The sequence below is a fragment of the Balaenoptera ricei genome, chromosome 5, assembly GCF_028023285.1.
Source record: "Balaenoptera ricei isolate mBalRic1 chromosome 5, mBalRic1.hap2, whole genome shotgun sequence".
Taxonomy (NCBI): domain Eukaryota; kingdom Metazoa; phylum Chordata; class Mammalia; order Artiodactyla; family Balaenopteridae; genus Balaenoptera; species Balaenoptera ricei.
The window spans coordinates 113479061-113503631 of NC_082643.1; the positions used below are offsets into that span (position 1 = coordinate 113479061).

Genomic DNA, 24571 nt, shown 5'->3' on the forward strand with positions numbered 1-24571 from the left:
TATGATACTGAAAGCAACATTCTTCCAGATTTTTCCAGATTACACAAATGCATAGTTTGTATCCAAAAAGGAATCCTATGAACTAGGAAATTCTGTCTCAGTTATATTTCTAGATGAATGCTCCTTGGATGACTGCTCCCTTTCTTAAACATTTTAGCTGAGTTTCTGCTAACTTGTAATATACTTTAGGCTGCAGTCCTTGAGCTGATGCGATAGCCCTGTTGCATATATGCATTGCATTCTCCTCTGCTCCTCTGGTTGTCAATACAATTGTTTCTTGAGATGTCCTCAGTCAGCACAACAGACATGTTATATCACCTTTGGATTTCTAACAGTTCTGAGTAACTCTCTGGATATATGTTTTGTACATAGGTGAGAGAAAAGTGAACATATATTTCTAAATTTCTGGGGAATTATTTAGAAGTGAATATGAAGCAACTGCTCAATGGATAGTTAGCATACATCACAAAAATATTTCAGTAGAAGTAGGATGGTTAGACACTTGCCAGAGAATCTGATCTCCTGGGTTCTTGTAAAGACAGAATGAATACCTCATTTTCCTGCAATTTAACCATTTGTCCTCAAATAAAGAAATAACAAACCTAACATTTCCTTTCTAATTGCTATAGATATGTGATGAGAAATCATATTTTTCTGCACAATTTTTTGAGGACCTGATAAAAATAGTACTAAGAAAGGGAGCATTCTCCTCATATTTTTCTGAATTAGGTAAGAGAAATATAATTTTGTAGTTTCCTTACTTTCATTTTTGGAGGTTCTAGTGAAACTCAGACCTGACCATGAGGGACAACTAGCTGAGAGCAGAGAGAGGAAAAGAGGTGCTGAAATGACCCAGGCTTCCAGAGTTCTTAGTCACAAGTTTTCTAGTTAGTTGTAAACCCTGATAACTCTGGTTATCATAAGATTTTGGTTATCATATGATCATAGATTTTGCTAATGCCAAACTTGAATGAGAGCTAGTCTTTTTTATGTTTGTTTGAGAACCACCTGCTTCATTGCTTTGGAGTAAATTAGTCAATGAAAACTTTTCAGAGAAACTTGAAAATTCCAAGTTTCACATGAACTTTAGACAGATAACCTGTTGCCTCAGTGCTTCAGATTGTGGTCATCAGTGCCTGTTTCATTTTTTCTGAACTTCAGTGGTGAATTCCCTGATCTTTGTTCCCCCAGCTCTTCTATCCTTCAGATAAATTCTTATTCTTATAATAAACCCTTTATTCCTGGAATTTTAAAGTGGCTCTGCTTTCTTAACCAAATCCAGACTGAAAGGGTCCAGTTCCCAGGGCATATGTTTTAGTAGTTGCTGCTTAGTTGAGAAAGACCATGTATACCAAGGAGAAAAATAGAAGTACTGTAAGTAAGAATGAGGGAGTAAAAAGGTCCTGGAGATGACAGGAGGGGTTGTGGTCAAGAGTATTTTTGAATGAGCTATCCTGGGGCAGGAGGAGGAAGGGACATATCTTAAGACTAGAAAAAAATTAAGAATGATGTATTAGTTTGCTTCCTCTGAGAAGAAGACACCAGAATGGAATTAAGTGTGCAACTTATTGGGAAAAATGCCTATGAGGGAAAATGGGGAGCTGGAGGAGGCTTTGGTTCAGGGGAGAACTTTGGTTCAGGTATGACCTCTGTGAAGGAAAGATGGAAGAAAAAAAGGCTGAGTAGGAAGTGCAAGTGCCATTTTGGAATTCTTTATCTAACCTGTTATCACCTGTGAGCACATCCCATGGAGAGCCCCATCCACACTGCACCTTAGCTGTGCCTCACAGCTGTGTAACAGCCCCACCCACCAGTGCCCTGCAGCAGCCGCAGCCCTACCACAACAGAAAGGCACATGCAGACCACATAGGGGACACCCTTTGAGCACCTGGCTCTGATGGCCAGGTGGGATTACACTTCCGAGCCCCAAAGAACATCCTTTAAATAAGGCCAGTCCTTCAAAACTGGGAGACATAGCTGACATACCTAACACATAGTAACAAATGCAGAGAATTAGGCAAAATGAGGAGACAGAGGAATATGTTTCAATCAAAAGAACAAGACAAAAACCTTAGCAAAAGAGGTAAGTGAAATGGAGATGAGCAATCTGCCCAATGAAGTGTTCAAAGTATTGGTCATAAAGATGCTCACAGAACTTGGGAGAAGAATGGATGAACACAACGAGAACTTCAACAAAGAGACAGAAAATATAAGAAAGTATCAAACAGAAATTATAATTGAACTGAAAAATACACTACAGGGGTTCAATATCAGAATACATGAGGTAGAAGAACAAATCAGTGAGCTGGAAGACAAAACAATGAAACTCACTCAGACAGAGCAGCAAAATGAAAAAAGAATTTTATTAAAGTGAAGCTACCTGAAGGTACCTTTGGAACAACATGAAGTGGAGTAACATTTGTATTATAGGAGTCCCAGAATAAGAGAGAAAGGGCCAGAAAAATTATTTGAAGAAATAGTGGCTGAAAACTTCCCCAATCTGGGGAAGGAAACAGACATCTAGGTCCAGGAAATCCAGAGAATTCTAAATAAGATGAACACAAAAAGACACAAACCAAAACACATTATAATTAAAATGGTAAAAGTTAAGGATAAAGAGAGAAATCTAAAAGCAGCAAGAGAAAAACAATTTGTTACATACAAGACAAACCCCATAAAGCTATTGGCAGGTTTTTCAGCAGAAACTTTATAGGTCAGAAGGGAGTGGCATGACATTTCAAAGTGATGAAAGAAAAAAAACTACCAAACAAAAATTCTCTACCCTGCAAGGTCAGAATTGAAGGAGAGGTCAAGAATTTCCCAGACAAACAAAAGCTAAAGGGGTTCATCACCACTAAACCAGCCCTACAAGAATATTAAAAGGATTTCTCTAAGTTGAAAAGAAATGGCACAGTTAGAAAACACACAAAAGTAAAAATCTCCCTGGAAAGGGTAAGTACATAAAAGAGGCAGTGGATTGATCTCTTACTTATACAGCAAGCTTGAAGGTTAAAAGACACAAGTAGTAAAAATAACTAAAATTACAGTAATTATTTAAGGGATGCATAAAATAAAACGATGTAAAATTTGTCACCAAAAGTATAACAAGTAAAAAGAGTATATTTTTAACTATAAAAAGATAAAGCTTTGAAATATGTTCAAATTTAAGCTGCTACCAACTTAAAACAGGCTAATACTTACATATGGTGTTGTATGTGAACCTCATGGTAACCACAAGGATAAAACTTATAGTAAATACAAAAAGAAAATGAGAACGGAGTCTAAACATAACAGTAAAGAAAACCACCAAAACACAAGGGAAGAGAGAAAGAGGAGAAGAAATAGAGAGGAATTACAAAAAACAGCCAGAAAACAATTAACAAAATGGCAATAACTACATATCTATCAATAATTACTTTAAATGTTAATGGACTAAATTCAAAAGACATATAGTGGCTGAATGGATTTTAAAAGACTAATCTATATGCTGTTAATAAGATACTTCAGAAGAAAGGGCACATACAGACTGAAAGTGAAGGGATGGAAAAAATATATTCCATGCACATGGAAATGAAAAGAAAGCTGGAGTAGCTATACTCATATCAGACAAAATAGAATTAAAAACAAAGACTATAATAAAAGACAAAGAAGAGCATTACATAATGATAAAAGGGTCAATCCAGCAAGAAGATATACATTTATAAATGTATATGCACCAGCAGAGGAGCACCAAGAGATATAAAGCAAATATTAACAGACTTAAAGGAAGAAATTGAAAGCAATTTCTTGTTAAAGTAGGGGACTTTAACATCCAACTTACATCAATGGACAGATCATCAAGATAGAAAATCAACAGGGAAACATCAGACATAAATGACACAACAGACCCAATTGTTCAACAGATATCTACAGAACATTCTATCCAAAAGCAGCAGAATACACATTCTTCTCAAGTGCACATGGAACGTTTTCCAGGATAGATCACATGTTAGGTCACAAAACAAGGATCAATATATTCAAGAAGACTGAAATCATGTCAGACATCTTCTCCAACCACAAAAGTATGAAACTAGAAATCAATCACAAGAAAAAAATGGGAAAAAACATAACAGGGAGATTAAAAAACATACTACTGAAAAACCAAAGAGTCGTCAAAGAAATCAAAGGAGAAATAAAAAAATACCTAGAGGCAAAGGAAAACAGATATATAACATGAAGTCTATGGGATGCAGTGCAAACAGTTATTTTAAAATTTTTAAAAAATATTTATTTATATTAAAGTATAGTTGATTTACAATGTTGTGTTAGTTTCTGGTGTACAGCAAAGTGATTCAGTTATACACATATATGCATATATACATGTACATATATTCTTTTTCATTATGGTTTATTACAGGATATTGAATATATTTAGTTCCCTGTGCTATACAATAGGACCTTGTTGTTTATCCATTCTATATATAATAGTTTGCATCTGCTAGTCCCAAGCTACCATTTCAACCCTCCCCCATCCCCCCTCCTCCTTGGCAGTCACAAGTCCATTCTCTATGTCTGTGAGTCTGTTTCTGTTTCACTCTAAGAGGGATGTTCATAGCAAGAGAGCCTACCTCCAGGAACAAGAAAAATCCCAAATAAACAATTTACCTATACCCCCAAAATACAGAAAAAGAACAAAGCCCAGAATTAGTATAAAGAAGAAAATAATAAAGATCAGAGCAAATAAATTAAAAGGAAACTAAGAAAAAACTAAGAGCTGGTTCTTTGAAAAGGCCAACAAAATTGACCAATCTTTATCTAAACTAACCAAGAAAAAAAGACAGGACTCAAATAAAATTAGAGGTGAAAGGGTAGAAGTTAAAACTGACACCACAGAAATACAAAGGATCATAAGAGACTACTATGAACAATTATACACCAACAAATTGGACAACCTAGAAGAAATGGATAAATTCTTAGAAACATACACTCTTGCAAGAGTGACTCATGAAGAAATAGAAAATTTGAATAGACTGATTACTAGTAAGGAGATTGAAACAGTGATCAAAAATCTCCCAACAAACAAAGTCCAGGACAGGAAGGCTTCACAGGGGAATTCTACCAAACATTTGAAGAAGAGTTAATACCTGTCCTTCTCAAACTTACAAAAAATTGAAGAGAGGACACTTCCTAACTCATTTTATGAAGCCACCATTACCCTGATATCAAAATCAGGCAATGACAACACAAAAAAAGAAAATTACAGACCAACATCTCTGATGAACATAGATGCAAAAATCCCCAACAAAACATTAGTAAACCAAAACTAACAATACAGTAAAAGAATCATACACCATAATTAAGGCGGATTTATTCCAGGGATGCAAGGATGGTTCAATATCTGTAAATCAACCAGTGTGATACATCACTTTAACAAAATAAAGTATGAAAATCATATGATCATCTCAATAGATGCAGAATAGGCATTTGACAAAATTCAACATCCATTTATCAAAAAACTCTCAACAAAATGGGTTTAAAGGGAAAGTACCTCAGCATAATGAAGTCATATATGACAAACCCACGGCTAACATCATGATCAATGGTGAAAAGCTCAAAGCTTTCCCTCTAAGATAAGGAACAAGACAGGATGCCCACTCTTGCCACTTTTATTTAACATAGTATTGGAAGTCCTAGCCAGAGCAATTAGGAAAGAAAAAGAAATAAAGGGCTCCCGCCCTGGCCCCTGCTCCCACCCGGTCGGCCCGGCTCAGCCACGATCAAGGCGATCCTAATCTTTAACAACCACGGGAAGCCACAGCTCTCCAAGTTCTACCAGCCCTACAGTGAAGATACACAATGGCAAATCATCAGGGAGACATTCCATTTGGTATCTAAGAGAGATGAAAATGTTTGTAATTTCCTAGAAGGAGGATTATTAATTGGAGAATCTGACAACAAACTGATTTATAGACATTATGCAACATTATATTTTGTCTTCTGTGTGGATTCTTCAGAAAGTGAACTTGGCATTTTAGATCTAATTCAAGTATTTGTGGAAACATTAGACAAGTGTTTTGAAAACGTCTGTGAACTGGATTTAATCTTCCATGTAGACAAGGTTCCCAATATTCTTGCAGAAATGGTGATGGGGGGAATGGTATTGGAGACCAACATGAATGAGATTGTTACACAAATTGATGCACAAAATAAACTGGAGAAATCTGAGGCTGGCTTAGCGGGAGCTCCAGCCCGTGCTGTATCAGCTGTAAAGAATATGAATCTTCCTGAGATCCCAAGAAATATTAACATTGGTGACATCAGTATAAAAGTGCCAAACCTGCCCTCCTTTAAATAAAAAATTTAAAAGGCCACTCCCAGGTAAAATCCAGGGGAAAAGTCATCTAAGTTTACCATGCAGTTGTTTACCAAAAATAGAGGAGGAGAGTCTTAACTTTTGCTCTTGGATTTAAGTCAAGGTACTGTATAGAAGTTATGTAAAATCAGTATGGAAGTTCATTGTTGCTTTTCTTGCTCAGTGATTTTGAAGAAATTGAGTAGTTACAGTGTGATTTTTTTTCTTTATTTTCTAAACTGCATTCCTATGGCCACCTAAGGCATGCCTCTATGTATTGGCTACTACAGTATTTTGAAAAGTGTTTGGGACATTTCTTTAAATTATGTGTAACCCAAAATGTTGGTGTTTTGTATGGATCACAAATACAGCATTCCTTAATTCTTTCTGTTATTTGTCAGAATTGTTATTTAAAGAACGAAGTATGTATTGCATGAAAACATTATGACCTTTTTCTCTTAGTTTAAATAAACTCCAAGGTAACTGGACTTCTAGAAAAAAAAAAAAAAAAAAGAAATAAAGGGCGTCCAAATCAGGAAGAAGTAAAACTGTCACTATTTGCAGATGATATCATACTATATCTAGAAACCTTAAAGACTCCAACAAAAAGCTGTAAGAACTAATAAATGAATCCTGTAAAGTCACAAGATACAAAATAAGTATACAGAAATCTGTAGCATTTCTATACAGGGATAACAAACTATCAGAAAGAGAAATTTTTAAAAGTCCCATTTACAATTGCATCAAAAAGAATAAAATACCTAGGAATAAATTTAACCAAGTAGGTGAAAGACCTGTACTCTGAAAACTATAAGACACTGATGAAAGAAATTGAAGAAGACACAAATAAATAGAAAGAAATTTCCTGGTCGTGGATTGGAAGACTCAGTATTGTTAAAATGTCCATACTACCCAAAGCAACCTACAAATTCAGTGCAATCCTTTTCAAAATTCCAATGGCACATTTCACAGAACTAGAGTGAATAATTCTAATATTTGTATGAAACCACAAAAGATCCTGAATAGCCAAAACAATCTTGAGAAAGAAGAACAAAGCTGGAGGTATCAAACTCCCTGATTACTATAAAGGTATAGTAATCAAAACAACATATTCTGGCACATAAACAGTCACACAGATCAATGAAACAAAACTGAAAGCCCAGAAATAAACCCACACATATAAGAACAACTAATTTATGGCAAAGGAGTAAAGAATCTATAATGGAGAAGAACAGTGTTTTCAATAAATGGTGTTAGGAAAACTGGACAGCCACATGAAAAAGAATGAAATTAGATCACTATCTTACACTATACAAAAAAACTAACTCAAAATGAATTTAAGACTTAAATGTAAGACTTGAGATCATAACAGTCCTTGAAGAAAATATCGGTAGTCACTTCACTGACATGGGACTTAGAGTTGTTTTTTTTTTTTTGAATCTGACTCCAAAGGAAAGGGAAAAAAAGTAAAAATAAGAAAATGAGAATGGGGCTACATCAAACTAAAACTAAAAAAGTTCTGCACAGTGAAGGAAACCATCATCTAAATGAAAAGGTAACCTACTGAAAGGGAGAAGATAATTGCAAATCATATATGTGATAAGGGGTTAATATTCAAAATATATAAAGAACTCATACAACTCAACAACAAAGAAACATTCTGATTAAAAAATGGACAGAGACTATGAATAGACATTTTGTCAAAGAAGACATACAGATGGTCAACAGACACATGAAAAGATGCTCAACATCTAAGATGCTCGATGTCTAATTATTAGGGAAATGCAAGTCAAAACTACAATGAGATATCAACCTCACACCTGTTAGAATGGCAGTTATGGAAAGGACAAGAAACGACAAATGTTGGAGAGAATTCAGAGAAAAGTGAACACTCATACACTGCTGGTGGGAATATAAATTGGTGAAGCCACTATAGAAAACAATATGGAGATGCCTCAGAAAATTAAAAATAGAACTACCATATGACCAAGCTATTCTACTTCTGGGTATTTAACTGAAGAACATGAAAACACTAATTCAAAAAGATATATGTGCCTTTATGTTCACTGCAGCATTATTTACAATAGCCCAAATCTGGTAGCAACCTAAGTGTCCATCGATGGAAGAATGGATAAAGAAGACGTGGTGTATATAAATACATAAAATGGAATAGTATTCAGCCATAAAAATGAAATCCTGTCATTTATGATAACATGGATAGACCTTAAAGATATTATGCTAGGTGAAATAAGTCAGATGCAGAAAGACAAATACTATATGATTTCACTCATATATGGACTATAAAAACAAAACCAAAAGAAGAAACAAAATAAAACAAAAACAAACTCATGAATACAGAGAACACACAAATGGTTACCAGAGGCAAGAGGGTTGTGGGTGGGTGGGTGAAATGGGTGAAGGGGGTCAACTGTACGGTGAAGGATGATAACTAGGCTTGTGGGGGTAATCATTTTGTAGTATATATAGGTGTTGAATTACAATGTTGTGCACCTGAAACATATATATATGCATGTCACACAGAAGCCAAAAAAAGAAATCAAAATGAATTGTGAGAGAATTATTTAAAGTTTTAAATTATTTATACTTAGATTAAATCTATCTTATCTGATAAGAAATGGTATAAATAATTTTTCTCCACTAGGAGTATGGCTTCTAAAAGGAAAGAGAAAAAATCTATGTGTTTCAAGTTGCTGGGAATTGAGGCAGAGTTTTGGTCATTTTAACCAGGCTCATTTAAACTGATTTATGTGTGGAACATTTTGAACAATTGTGCTGACAGTTTGAAATAAGTTCTTTCAACACTGAACTGAATTATTTCAAGAGTTTATTTTTTCTCTTTGTGAAGCTAGCCAAAACGCTGGGATAAGATAGGTCCAATATTTACATTGAAATTAGTTCAATTAGAACTTTGGCAGTAGAACTATAATCTCCCCAGCCACGAGTTGAGTATTTTACAGAAGTTTGCATGTGATCAAGGCATGCACATGCAATGGTTTGGCAGTAGGTAGAGGCCATCCAGAGCATGATAAGTTAGTCTGTGTCCTTTATTCACTCTGCATTCACGGAGTGAAGAATAATCCTGTCACTGGGGGGATTTATCATGTTCACTGGAAAACTGATGATGTCAAAATTATTAAATGATATCATGTTTTCTTCAATTTATGCCAGTGTCATATTTTTATCCATACTGAACTGAAAGACTTTGGATTGTTAATTTTAAAAACAGGGGAAAAATTCTTAGATCCTATCTTCTTTTTTATTTATTTATTTATTTATTTATTTATTTATTTATTTATTTATTTATGGCTGTGTTGGGTCTTCGTTTCTGTGCTAGGGCTTTCTCTAGTTGTGGCGAGCGGGGGCCACTCCTCATCACGGTGCGCGCGCCTCTCACTATCGCGGCCTCTCTTGTTGTGGAGCACAGGCTCCAGACGCGCAGGCTCAGTAACTGTGGCTCACAGGCCTAGTTGCTCCGCGGCACGTGGGATCTTCCCAGACCAGGGCTCAAACCCGTGTCCCCTGCATTGGCAGGCAGATTCTCAACCACTGCGCCACCAGGGAAGCCCTTAGATCCTATCTTCTAATGAATACATTCACTACTCTCTGTAGTGATTTAGAGCTCCTGATTTTAGGAGCACATAACAATTTTGCTGATTTAATGTGCAATAATTGGCACATTATGAACACTTTGATCTTGCTTGAGGAATAACTCCTGGATAACCCAAGCTTAGGAAAACTGTAATGTTTATTGACAGTTAATTATTGTTCTTTTTTTGTTCCATTTCCAAATGGGTATTTTTAAATTACCCTAGTTTTCCTAAGGCTGACAAAGGAGAATAAATTTTAGACTTACATTGTCCAATATGGCAGGCACTAGCCACATGGAGCTATTAAGCATTGAAAGGTGGCTGGTTCAGATTGAGATGTCCTGTAAGAGTAAAATACACACCAGATTTCAGGTCTTAATACAATAGAACAAAGTAAAATGGTTATGGATCACACATTGAATCGATAACACTTTGGATACACTGTGAAATAATATATAGGTACTAATTAATTTTAACTTTTTTAACTTTAGACTTACATATGTGGCTCACATTATATTTGTTAGATGACATGACTATAGAGTATTCCAGAAGCAAAGATGAAGAAGTATCAGGATTTGGTCTACTACAAGACAAGAAAAAGGCAAAAAAGGTAAAGTAAGAGCAGGGTGAGTAGAAATCAGGAAAAATATGATGGAAAAAAAATAAACATATAAGTAATCACTATACACATAGAAGTCTCACGATCTTGTAAATCAGTTCAGAGATGTTTAGATGAGAGAAATATGCTTATGAAAGGAAGAAGTGTCTTTTTTGTTTTTCAAGTTATTCTGTGTCATGCTGTAGACTTTTCTATTTTTTTGAATTTCATTTCATTATATTTTTTATACAGCAGGTTCTTATTAGTTATCCATTTAATACATATTAGTGTATATATGTCAATTCCAATCTCCCAATTCATCCCACCACTGCCACTTTCCCCCCTTGGTCTCCATACGTTTGTTCTCTACATCTGTGTCTCTATTTCTGCCTTGAAAACTGGTTCATCTGTACCAGTTTTCTAGATTCCACATATATGCGTTAATATACAATATTTGTTTTTCTCTTCTGACTTACTTCACTCTGTATGACAGTCTCTAGGTTCATCCATGTCTCTACAAAAGACCCAATTTCATTCCTTCTTATGGCTGAGTAATATTCCATTGTATATATGTACCACTTATTCTTTATCCATTCATCTGTTGATGGACATTTGGGTTGTTCCATGACCTGGCTATTGTAAATAGTGCTGCAATGAACATTGGGGTGCATGTGTCTTCTTGAACTATGGTTTTCTCTGGGTATATGCCCAGTAGTGGGATTGCTGGGTCATATGGTAATTCTATTTTTAGTTGAACAGAACCTCCATACTGTTCTCCATAGTGGCTGTATCAATTTACATTCCCACCAACAGTGCAAGAGGGTTCCCTCTTCTCCACACCCTCTCCAGCAATTGTTGTCTGTAGATTTTCTGATGTCCATTCTAACCAGTGTGAGGTGATACCTCATTGTAGTTTTGATTTGCATTTCTCTAATAATTAGTGATATTGAGCAGCTTTTCATGTGCCTCTTGGCCATCTGTATGTCTTCTTTGGAGAAATGTCTATTTAGGTCTCCTGCCCATTTTTTGATTGGGTTGTTTGTTTTTTTAATATTGAGCTGCATAAGCTGTTTATATAATTTGGAGATTAATCCTTTGTCTGTTGATTCGTCTGCCAATATTTTCTCCCATTCTGAGGGTTGTCTTTTTGTCTTGTTTATATTTCCTTTGCTGTGCAAAAACTTTTAAGTTTCATTAGGTCCCATTTGTTTATTTTTGTTTTTTATCCATTACTCTAGGAGGTGGGTCAAAACAGATCTTGCTGTGATTTATGTCAAAGAGTGTTCTTCCTATGTTTTCCTCTAAGAGTTTTATAGTGTCCGGTCTTACATTTAGGTTTTTAATCCACTTTGAGTTTATTTTTGTGTATGGTGTTAGGGAGTGTTCTAATTTCATTCTTTTACATGTAGCTGTCCAGTTTTCCCAGCACTACTTATTGAAGAGACTGTCTTTTCTCCATTGTACATCTTTGCCTCCTTTGTCATAGATTAGTTGACCATAGTTGTGTGGGTTTATTTCTGGGTTTTCTATCCTGTTCCATTGATCTATATTTCTGTTTTTGTGCCAGTACCATACTGTCTTGATTACTGTAGCTTTGTAGTACAGTCTGAAGTCAGGGATTCTGATTCCTCCAACTCCATTTTTTCTGCTCAAGATTGCTTTGGCTATTCAGGGTCTTTTGTGTCCCCATACAAATTTTAAGATTTTGTGTTCTACTTCGGTAACAAATGCCATTGGTAACTTGATAGGGATTGCATTGAATCTGTAGATTGCTTTGGATAGTATAGTCATTTTCACAATATTAATTCTTCCAATCCAAGAACATGGTATATCTCTCCATCTGTTTGTGTCATTTTTTTTTAATGTTTTATTTATTTATTTATTTACTTACTTACTTATTTATGGCTGTGTTGGATCTTCGTTGCTGTGCGCGGGCTTTTCTCTAATTGTGGCGAGTGGGGGCTGCTCTTTGTTGCGGTGCGTGGGCTTCTCACTGCGGTGGCTTCTCTTTTTGTGGAGCACGGGCTCTAGGAGCGCGGGCTTCAGTAGTTGTAGCACACGGGCTCAGTAGTTGTGGCTTGCGGGCTCTAGAGCACAGGCTCAGTAGTTGTGGCGCATGGGCTTAGTTGCTCTGCAGCATGTGGGATATTCTTGGACCAGGGCTTGAACCTGTGTCCCCTGCATTGGCAGGCAGATTCTTAACCACTGCACCAGCAGGGAAGTCCTGTGTGTGTCACCTATGATTTCTTTCATCCGTGTCTTATGGTTTTCTCTTTTTTTTTTTTTGGACCTGCAGGGATGGCGCCTTTTTCTAAAATAAATTATAAATTTATTTATTTTATTTTATTTATTTATTTTTGGCTGCATTGAGTCTTCGTTGCTGTACGCAGGCTTTCTCTAGTTGCAGCGAGCGGGGGCTACTCTTCGTTGTGGTGCGTGGGCTTCTCACTGCGGTGGCTTCTCTTTTTGTGGAGCATGGGCTCTAGGAGTGCAGGCTTCAGTAGTTGTAGCACATGGGCTCAGTAGTTGTGGCTCATGGGCTCTAGAGCACAGGCTCAGTAGTTGTGGCGCACGGGCTTAATTGCTCCGTGGCATGTGGGATCTTCCTGGACCAGGGCTCGAACCCGTGTCCCGTGCATTGGCAGGCAGATTCTTAACCACTGTGCCACCAGGGAAGCCCTCTGATGGTTTTCTGAGTACAGGTCTTTTACCTCCTTAGGTAAGTTTATTCCTAGGTTATCTTATTCTTTTTGTTGCAATGGTGAATTGGGTTGTTTCCTTGATTTCTCTTTCTGATTTTTCATTGTTGGTGTATAGGAATGCAAAAGATTTCTGTGTATTAATTTTGTATCCTGTAACTTTACCAAATTCATTGATTAGCTCTAGTAGTTTTCTGGTGGCATCTTTAGGATTCTCTATGTATAGTATCATGTCATCTGCAAACAGCGACAGTTTTACTTCTTCTTTTCCAATTTGGGTTCCTTTTATTTCTTTTTCTTCTCTGATTGCTAGGACTTCCTAAACTATGTTGAACAATAGTGGTGAGAGTGGACATCTTTGTCTTGTTCCTGATCTTAGAGGAAATACTTTCAGTTTTTCACCATTGAGAATGATGTTTGCTGTGGGTTTGTCGTATATGGCCTTTATTGATATTGGTCTGTAATTTTCTTTTTTTTGTAGTATCTTTGGCTGGTTTTGGTATCAGGGTGATGGTGGCCTCATAGAATGAGTTTGTGAGTGTTCCTTCCTCTGCCATTTTTTGGAAGAGTTTGAGAAGGATGGGTGTTAGCTCTTCTCTAAATGTTTGATAGAATTCACCTGTGAAGCCATCTGGTCCTGGACTTTTGTTTGTTGGAAGATTTTTAATCACAGTTTCAATTTCATTACTTGTGATTGGTCTGTTCATATTTTCTATTTCTTCCTGGTTCAGTCTGGAAAGGTTATACCTTTCTAAGAATTTGTCCATTTCTTCCAGGTTGTTCATTTTATTGGCATAGAGTTGCTTGTAGTAGCCTCTTATGATGCTTTGCATTTCTGCAGTGTCCATTGCAAGTTTTCTTTTTTCGTTTCTACTTTTATTGATTTGAGTCCTCTCCCTCTTTTTCTTGATGAGTCTGGCTAATGGTTTATCAATTTTGTTTATCTTCTCAAAGAACCAGCTTTTAGTTTTATTGATCTTTGCTATTGTTTTCTTTGTTTCTATTTCATTTATTTCTGCTCTGATCTTCATGATTTCTTTCTTCTGCTAACTTTGGGTTTTGTTTGTTCTTCTTTCTCTAGTTCCTTTAGGTGTAAGATTAGATTGTTTGAGTTTTTTCTTGTTTCTTGAGGTAGGAGTTTATTGCTATAAACTTCCCTCTTAGAACTGCTTTTGCTGCATCCCAGAGGTTTTGGATCATCATGTTTTGGTTGTCATTTTTCTCTAGGTATTTTCTGATTTCCCTTTGATTTCTTCAGTGATCTGTTGGTTATTTAGTAACGTATTGTTTAGCCTCCATGTGTTTGTGATTTTTACGGTTTTTCCCCTGTAATTGATTTCTAATCTCATAGCGTTGTGGTCAGAAAAGATGCTTCGTATGAATTTTCTTAAATTTATTGAGGCTTGATTTGTGACACAAGATGTGATCTATCCTGGAGAACATTCCATGTACACTTGAGAAGAAAGTGTAATCTGTTGTTTTTGGATGGAATGTCCTAAAAATATTAATTAAATCTATCTGATCTATTGTGTCATTTAAAGCTTGTGTTTCCTTATTAATTTTCTGTCTGGATGATCTGTCCATTGGTGTAAGTGAGGTGTTAAAGTCCCCCACTATTATTGTGTTACTGTTGATTTCCTCTTTTATAGCTGTTAGCATTTGCCTTATGTATTGAGGTGCTCCTATGTTGGGTGTATTTATATTTATAATTGTTATATGTTGTTCTTGGATTGATCCCTTGATCGTTATGTAATGACCTTCCTTGTCTCTTGTAACATTCTTTATTTTAAAGTCTATATTATCTGATATGAGTATTGCTACTCTAGCTTTCTCTTGATTTCCATTTGCACGGAATATCTTTTTCCATCCCCTCACTTTCAGTCTGTATGTGTCCCTAGGTTTAAAGTTGGTCTCTTGTAGACAGCATATATATTGTATCCATTCAGCGAGCCTGTGTCTTTTCATTGGAGCATTTAATCCAGTCACATTAAAGTAATTATCTATATGTATGTTCCTAGTACCATTTTCATAATTGTTTTGGGTTTGTTTTTGTAGGTCCTTTTCTTCTATTGTGTTTCCCACTTAGAGAAGTTCCTTTAGCATTTGTTGTAGAGCTGGTTTGGTGGTGCTGAATTCTCTTAGCTTTTGCTTGTCTGTAAAGCTTTTGATTTCTCTGTTGAATCTGAATGAGATCCTTGCTGGGTAGAGTAATCTTGGTTGTAGGTTCTTCCCTTTCATCACTTTAAATATATCATGCCACTCCCTTCTGGCTTGTAGAGTTTCTGCTGAGAAATCAGCTGTTAACCTTATGGGAGTTCCCTTGTATGTTATTTGTCATTTTCCCCTTGTTGCCTTTAATAATTTTTCTTTGTCTTTGATTTTTGTCAATTTGGTTACTCTGTGTCTTGGCGTGCTTCTCCTTGGGTCTATCCTGCCTGGGACTCTCTGCGCTTCCTCAACTTGGGTGGCTATTTCCTTTCCCATGTTACGGAAGTTTTCGACTATAATCTCTTCAAATATTTTCTCGGGTCCTTTCTCTCTCTCTTCTCCTTTTGGGACCCCTATAATGTGAATATTGGTGTGTTTAATGTTGTGCCAGAGGTCTCTTATGCTGTCTTCATTTCTTTTCATTCTTTTTTCTTTATTCTGTTCCACAGCAGTGAATTCCACCATTCTGTCTTCCAGGTCACTTTTCCATTCTTCTGCCTCAGTTATTCTGCTATTGATTCTTTCTAGTGTATTTTTCATTTCAGTTATTGTATTGTTCATTTATGTTTGTTTGTTCTTTAATTCTTCTAGGTGTTTGTTTTTTAATTCTTCTAGGTCTTTGTTAAACATTTCTTGCATCTTCTCAATCTTTGCCTCCATTCTTTTTCCGAAGTCCTGGATCATCTTCGCTATCATTATTCTGAATTCTTTTTCTGTAAGGTTGCCTATGTCCTCTTCATTTAATTGTTTTTCTGGGGTTTTATCTTGTTCCTTCATCTGGTACATAGTCCTTTGCCTCTTCATTTTGTCTATCTGTGAACGTAGTTTTTGTTCCACAAGCTGCAGGATTGTGGTTTTTCTTGCTTCTGCTGTCTGCCCTCTGGTGGATGAGGCTATCTAAGAGGCTTGTGCAAGCTTCCTGATGGGAGGGACTGGTGATGGGTAGAGCTGGCTGTTGCTTTGGTGGGCAGAGCTCAGTAAAACTTTAATCTGCTTATCTGCTGATGGGTGGGGCTGAGTTCCCTCCCTGTTGGTTGTTTGGCCTGAGGTGACCCAGCACTGGCGGCTACAGGCTCTTTGATGGGGCTAATGGTGGACTCAAGGAGGGCTCATGCCAAGAAGTACCTCCCAGAACTTCTGCTGCCAGTGTCCTTGTCCCCACGGTGAGCCACAGCCACTCCCACCTCTGCAGGAGACCCTCCAACACTAGCAGGTAGGTCTGGTTCAGTCTCCCCTGGGGTCACTGCTCCTTCCTCCTGGTGTCTGAGGCTCAAACTATTTTGTATGTGCCCTCAAGAGTGGAGTCTCTGATTCCCCCAGTCCTGTCAAAGTCCTGCAATCAAATCCCTTTAGCCTTCAAAGTCTGATTCTCTGGGAATTCCTCCTCCCATTGCCAGACTCCGAGGTTGGGAAGCCTGACGTGGGGCTCAGAACTTTCACTCCAGTGGGTGGACTTCCGTGGTATAATTGTTCTTCAGTTTGTGAGTCACCCACCCAGCAGTTATGGGATTTGATTTTATTGTGATTGCGCCCCTCCTACCATCTCATTGTGGCTTCTCCTTTGTCTTTGGATGTGGGGTATCTTTTTTGGTGAGTTCCAGTGTCTTCCTGCTGATGATTGTTCAGCAGTTAGTTGTGATTCCGGTGCTCTCACAAGAGGGTGTGAGCGCACATCTTTCTACTCCGCCATCTTGAACCAGGACTCAGTCTTTTCTTTCAATGATAGGGTTATAGATATACTATTCTAGGGAGAGGCAGGTGGAAAAAAATTTTCAGAACTCAACTGGGGAGAAAGAAAGATTTCTTTTAAAATCATATTTTATTATTAAAGACTAGGAGCTATAAAATAGTTAATCATCTCAATGGTATTATTGCTCTGAATAGCTTATTACTACACTCACAGTTTTAAAGCCCTTTCTATTTAATTTCAGAGATTCTATTCCTGGAAGAATAACTTGCAGACTAGCATTCTGAAAATATACAAGGAATCATATGAATAACTGTTGAGCTGAATAGGAGAAAGGATATATCTCATGTTCATATTGTGTGTTCATAAGTTAAACATGCCCATCTGTAGGAGGAAATTGGTAGCCACTTTAGTTAACACTTTTAGTTTTGATCAAAATCATTCAACACCTGGCATTTTTGCAAGGTTAGAAAGGATTATAATTTACAGCAGTAAAAGAGATGATTTATTTGCTCACTGAAATTTTCATTTGGATTTTATGTGGGAGAATATCTGAATATCATGAAAAGAAAATTCACAACCATCAAACCCCTTAAAATCTAAAGAAAAAAAATGGTGTCTCTTTACAAACATGTCTTGTAAACTTAATTCAAAATACATAGTTGAAACGTCTAGCATAGTTATGGCAAAAAGACTTTAGAGAATTTTTTTGTTTTGCAATTCCTTGCTTATATGTTAAATTAATTTTAGACTCAATATTATAAAATAATAAAACTACCCTAAATTCTTTATTTTAAAACTTGTCATTAGGTGACTTTATCCAGAGAATTGTACAGTAATATGTCATTTTCTTTTGTTAGATCATTCATTCATTCATTCAATATATATTTATCTACCTACTATGTGCCAAGAACTAACTCGAGTATTAAGTATTCAAAACAGCAAAAGACATGTCCATGTTGTCATGTTGCTGTCAGTCTAATGGAGGAAATAGTCATATGAGTAGACAAGTCAATCTAATGAGGGAAGGAGTGTAATAGGGAGCTGAACCAAGCATGATGGGGCACAGAGGGGAGCAAGTAATCTTTGTTTGAGAGAAACTTTTATTTTCCTAAAAAAAGTCTCTTCCACAAATAGAAATTAAAGCTGTAGGAATATGGATATAAGATAATGCATTCCTCATTTCTACAAATACGCAAATTGAATCAAGATTTCTAATTAGATGCTATAGCCACTCCTGTATTTATAAATGGAGAATTTCACTACCTTCTACAATGTACACCTTACGCTATGCATAAAGAGTACATATATGACAGAAGGAAATTCATTATGTAGCAGAAGGAAAATTATTTATAGAGAGTGTAACATGCTCAAGCTGAGCTTCCTATTAGTAAGCAGGAAAGAGGTGGTTATAAAGAAAAAGGCTTCAATCCGACGGCATATACAAGTGGTGACCAGTCAACATCTGCTTTCATGTTTGTTTTCACAATACTTAAGACCATAGTGTTTGGTGCCAATCAACCTTGGGTTAATATGTTCTGGGTAATGTGCCATTTACTAATTGTGATCACTTGGGAAAGTCAATCCATTTCTTGAAGCTTCAGTTTCCGTCTGTGAAAAATGAGGATAACAGTAAGACTTCATAGGTATGTTGTGAGGATTATATGAGAAAATCTTAGTGAAACTCTTAGCACAGAGCCTGGGAATAAGACATGTTTAATAAATGGTAGCTATATTATGATTAATGTGCCTTGTCAAGTTATTTTTTAAATCTTTACATTGGTTCTTGATCCTCTGGCACTATTTCTGGGACTTCTTTTACTCCCTAAGGCTAGAAGGGGAGCAACAAAGGGAAAGATTTATGGAGAGACTGGCTTCAGCCATAATAGAAGTAACCACCTCCTTCTAGAGCTTTCTTTCCTAGAAAACCTAAATTGAGAAGTATTATGGGTGGCTAGCACACAGGTTAAAACTCAGGAGATCAACAAATATTTATTGAGGTATCGCTATGGACACAAAATTATGTAGACTGTATCATTGGATCTCTCTGATTCTCAGTTTCCTTGTCTATAAAGAGCTGGGTTAAATCTCCAGTTCCAATTCCAAATTGTAATAGTTAGAATTAGATGCTGCTCTAACTGGAAAAGAAAAACTAAACAGGACAGTTTATTTCTCTCTCACAACAGAGCCCAGGACGTTGCCATCTGGGGAAGCTATGGCAGATCGGCTCTGCAAAAACCTAAAAGGCTTAAACTCCTTTTGAGGATTGCTGAGGAAGTATCCCCATCTTCTTTACCCAAGATGGTGACTGGTATCAAAAGATCAAAAACCTGGTTAGAGATGCCGGCCTTTGCAATGAGGGTCAGTCAACAAAGACTAACCTGTAAGTGGCTTAATGGACAATGGGGATAGAAAAGGCCTCTGTGTGGCAACTATCTGGTCACAGATAGTTACCCCTTTAATGACTGAAAGGACCCCTCCACTCTATTTTTGTGTTGTTTTTGTACAGACTTCAGAAATTGAAGGCTGCTAATCTGAGTAGTTCTCAAATGTGAGGAACTGCTGGTCTTGGATTTTTTTCCCATTAAATTCAGCTGATCATATTGATCAATAGATAACTGTAAACAGCTTCAAATTTTAAAAGTCAAGTTTAAAAGTTGATTCAGTGTTTTTTCTTCATTGTATCAAACAATGTCAGTGCTTTATTTAATAATTCTCTTCTGTATCATGGCATTTGTTACTTGCTTATATATTACATTGTCAATTATGCATTTGTAAATTTAAAGGTAATATGCATTATTTACCAGTTTTATCATATAAGCTATGGACCTCACGTGCATACAGAAAGAGAGCAGTTGAGCACTACCATAAGTTGCAAAATTTTATCTAAGCATTAAGTAATTGTACAACATAAACTGCTAATGTCAGTTCACTCTGTGGTGTCAAGTGTAGAATGTACAATTAGCTGGTGATTTCCTCACACTTCTGATACTACTTGTACCTATATGTCTTTCAGAAAGACATTGGTGGACTCTGTATCCCTTTTGTATTTTTAATACAATAATTGTACATATTTGGTATGTTTTAGATGAAGACGGTAGAAATGTACTATGTTATGCTTCTAAATCCAATTTGTCCAACCTGGAAAATAAATAAATATAACATAAAGCCTTGTCTATTGAAAAAAAAGAGAAGTTAGTGACTGGAGTGCTAGAGCTACAGCCGTAAGTGATATCTGCACATTGGGCACCAGGGACAATGTGACAAAGAATAATGGGCAGAGAGCACACTAGGTATTTCATTAAACAGGTTAAAAAATGAACTATTTTAAAATGTAAAATTCAATGGCGGTTAGAATATTCACAATGCTGTGCAACCACCACCTCTAACTAGTTCTAAAACATTTTCATCATTCCAAAAAACACACCTCCACCCCAAACCCAGTTAGTGACTTGCATGGTCATTCTATTTTAAATTGCAACCTTTACGTCAGTGGTCCCCAACCTTTTTGGCACCAGGGACCAGTTTCGTGGAAGACAATTTTTCCACGGACCAGGGTAGGGGGGATGGTTTCGGGATGATTCAAGCGCATTACATTTATTGTGCATTTTATTTCTATTATTATTACATTGTAATATATAATGAAATAATTATAAAACTCACCATAATGCAGAATCAGTGGGAGCCCTGAGCTTGTTTTCCTGCAACTAGATGGTCCCATCTGGGAGTGATGGGGACAGAGACACCCGAAGTGTGCTGCTATGTCCAGTCTATTCCGTGATCTCGTTTTGGTTGCTGTCACTACAGAAAACCCTGCTTCAGAAAGATAGGATGTTGGAAATGGAAGCAGGCTTTTCAGTGCTTTTGTGGCAATCTCAGGATATTCCATCTTGACTTTAATCCAGAACGTATGGAGATTTGAAGTTGTCTCAAATGTACTTTTAAGGCCACCATGATTTGCGATCTCAAGCAGTTGATCCTAGCACGAACAAAGTCAATTCACCTGGCTTATTCACAAATGGGTCGTCGATCCATTCCTTCCCAGTTTGGGGGTCTTTTGTGGTTGGGAAGTAATGCTCAAACTCTTCTGAAAGCTGAGATAGGTGGTCATGCACCAGTTGGGAGAAAGAAGGCCCTGGCTAAGTTTCTTTCAAGATCTCTGCTAATGTTTGAAACATGTCAAAAATCCCAGTGTTCACTCGTCGCCCCCATAATTCCAGTTTGTCTTTGAATGCAGCCACTTTATCTGTCGACTTGAACACAGTTGTCGTTCTCCCCTGAAGTCACAGATTGAGTTAGTTGGGCAGGTTGAATATGTCACACAAGTAAGCAAGTTTTGCGACCCATTCTGTGTCACTGAAACGTCCTGCAAGTGGTGACTGTTTTTTTAAAAGAAATCTCTGGAGCAGCTCTCGTAACTCAAAAACTCTGGCCAGTGATCTACCTTTAGAAAGCCATCTCACTTCTGTGTATAAGAGAAGACATGTGTGCTCTGCGTCCATCTCCTCACAGAGCTGTGTGAACAGACCTGAGTTAAGGACATGTACTTTAATGTGGTTGATAATTTTAATCACATCCTGCAAAATGTTGTTAAGTTCAGGTGACATTTTTCGGCTAGCCAGCACTTCTCTATGGATGACACAGTGCGTAGAATACTTCACATTCAGAAGCGACCTCTTTGACCTGAGTAGTGAAACCAGAAAGCTGTCCAGTCATGGCAGCTGCTCCGTCTGTGCATATACCGACACAAAATGACTGATTCAGTTTTCCTGATATGTAATCATTCAAAGACTCGAATAGTTCTGCAGCTGTGGTGTTGGTTGGCAACAAAAGTGCACATAACATATCCTCATGCACACCCTCCTGAAAAATATATCGCACAAAAACAAGCATTGTCGCCTTGTTGTCAACATCGGTAGACTCGTCAACCTGGATTGTGTACCACGGTGACTCGTTAATCCTCTCTAACAATTGTGCCTCAATATCCTCTGTTATTTCATCAATTCATCTAGCTATGGTGCTAGCTGAAAGAGGGACACATGCCACCTTTTGAACTGCAGCCTCTCCTAAAAGTTCACGACAAATGTCCTTAGCAGCAGGCAGGATCAACTCTTCACCAATAGTAAAGTGTTTCTTAGCTTTAGCAATGCTGTTAGCCACTAAGAATGATGCTCTCAGTGCAGACATGTTTGATGAAGTGGTGGCCTTCAATAATTGCTTCTGTTCTTCGTGTTCAAGTTTTTTTTTTCTTTTGAAAAACTCCAGAGGCTTGTCTTTTAATGTGGTGTGCTTGGTCTCCATGTGGTGAAGCAGTTTTGAAGGTTTCATGGCTTTGTTGGATAGCCGGTTGCCACATATTATACAAAAGGGGCTTGAAGAATGTGAATCACCTGTTGCAATGAACATGTAATTTAAGTAGGACTCTTGGTATTTTCTTTTAAATGCAGCTTTCTTTTTATGGGCAGTCTTAGAGTCTTCTGCTGTCTCATCACTGGGTCTTTCCCCCTTTTCAAAGAAGCTCTCCAGTGACATTTGTTTTTTACTCATTTTGTCTAGGGTTAGCTTGTGGGCTTACCAAAATGTGACTGAGACAAGTGCACAATATGGGAAAGAGGCATGGGCAGAAGTGGTAAATAAAATAATGGGCAGGCCACGCTCAGACTAAAATAAGTGTCAGATTCTGACTTAAAGCCTGCCACCAGATGCAGCTGTAAATTGAAGTACATCAACTCACTTGCCACTATAAAGCTTGCCACCAGATGCAGCTTAATTGTCACTTGCCACTCACTGAAAGGGTTTTGATATGAGTCTGCCAGCAACTGATTTATTATGGTCTCTGTGCAGTCAAACCTCTCTGCTAATGATAATCTGTATTTGCAGCCACTCCCCAGCGCTAGCAACACCTCAGCTCCACATCAGATCATCAGGCATTAGATTCTCATAAGGAGCACACAACCCACATCCCTAGCATGTGCAGTTCACAGTAGGGTTCACACTCCTGTAAGAATCTAATGCCGCCGCTGATCTGACAGGAGGTGGAGCTCAGGCAGTAACGCAAGTGATGGGGAGCTGCTGTAAATATAGATGAAACTTCGCTTGCTCTCCAGACGCTCACCTCCTGCTGTGAAGCCCGGTTCCTAACAGGCCATGGTTTGTTTCCTTTCAGTTAAGTATCAACTACCAGGAGGGCAAGCATTGTCAGTCTTCCCAAACTAGCTAAACAACGAATGGACAACCAACAACTGAAATGTAAATTCCTCGAAGACAGGGAATTTGTCAGTTTTGGACTGCTGAATCACCTTCACCTATAACAGAATCTGGCACACAGTAGGCACTCAGTAAATATCTGTTGGGTGAACTGATGACATTTAGATTCAGACCGATCTTGCCTTTATTTAATAGACTCTATGATAAGCAATCAATGTAATAATCACTTATGGAGAAAAAAGAGGGACATCTGCATTTCTGAAGATCTGGACACAAGAAGGGTATTTTCCCTAGGAGGAAACATTCTTTATTCATGACTTAACCATGATGTGAAATGACTAATATACCAGAAAAATTAGAATTACTACTTTAACACTTTCCTTAATTTTCCCAGAGATGAGATCTGAAATTTTCCACATTTCTGTGAATGAATCATTTCCTTGTTTGTACTATGTTTTAGTTATACAACAGACAAATGTTTTTGGTGCTAATTACAAAACAAACTTCTTTTTTATAGAATAAGAAGAGAAAAAATGTATATGGATAAAAAGTATTGTGTGATAAAATGAAAGACAGAACTGAACAAAGTTCAAGAAGGCAACTATTAAGATGTATTAGAGAACAAACTGCTTACAGAAAGGCCCAAATAAGTCATTTAATCAAAATCAGCAGGCTGACAGCAGGTGGCGCTATTCCATCTTCACTTAGGAACTGTGCAAGCAACCACCTTGGGAATAACTGTGAAAGACACCTGAAATAGTCCCCCTTTTTAGCATCGTAATTTGGACAAAAGACCTAGGGTTAAAAAGGCTTTTTGTAGAAGTACATTTTTCTCCAGTATTTTATTCTCATGAAAACTACCTAAACGTGGGTATTCTATTCACTGAAGTGTAGAAAGTTAAAGTAGTGAAGTAGGTGATAAAGATGGGAAAATAGGTTAGAACTTGTTGTGTGGATGTTTTCTCACCATGTCCAGAACGTCCATTCTTAATTGGCTGGCATTTAATTAAGTTCTTTAAAAAATATTTAGTACTCACAATATGTTCAGCAAAGTAGTAAGTGCTTAGTGTACATCCATGAACGAAATCAGCACAGATTCCTGTGTCTGTGCAGCTTCTATTGCAGCAGAGGGAGAAAGGCAATACAAATAAGAAATAAGAAAATTGTATAGTACGTTAGAAGGTGGTGAGTGCCACCATGAAAAAATAAAGGTAGAACATGGTGAGGAGGCTC

The 24571-nt window shown here is 37.2% G+C and overlaps 1 protein-coding gene across 1 annotated transcript; it reads left to right on the forward strand.

The window, feature by feature from the left end:
* Positions 1-1546: 1546 nt before the first annotated feature.
* On the forward strand, positions 1547-6493 carry LOC132366269 (AP-3 complex subunit sigma-1-like). The gene is made up of 2 exons (XM_059923847.1): positions 1547-1640; positions 5706-6493. Exons 1-2 carry the CDS (start codon positions 1547-1549, stop codon positions 6332-6334), a joined length of 723 nt encoding a protein of 240 aa, XP_059779830.1. The 3' UTR covers positions 6335-6493.
* Positions 6494-24571: the final 18078 nt, after the last annotated feature.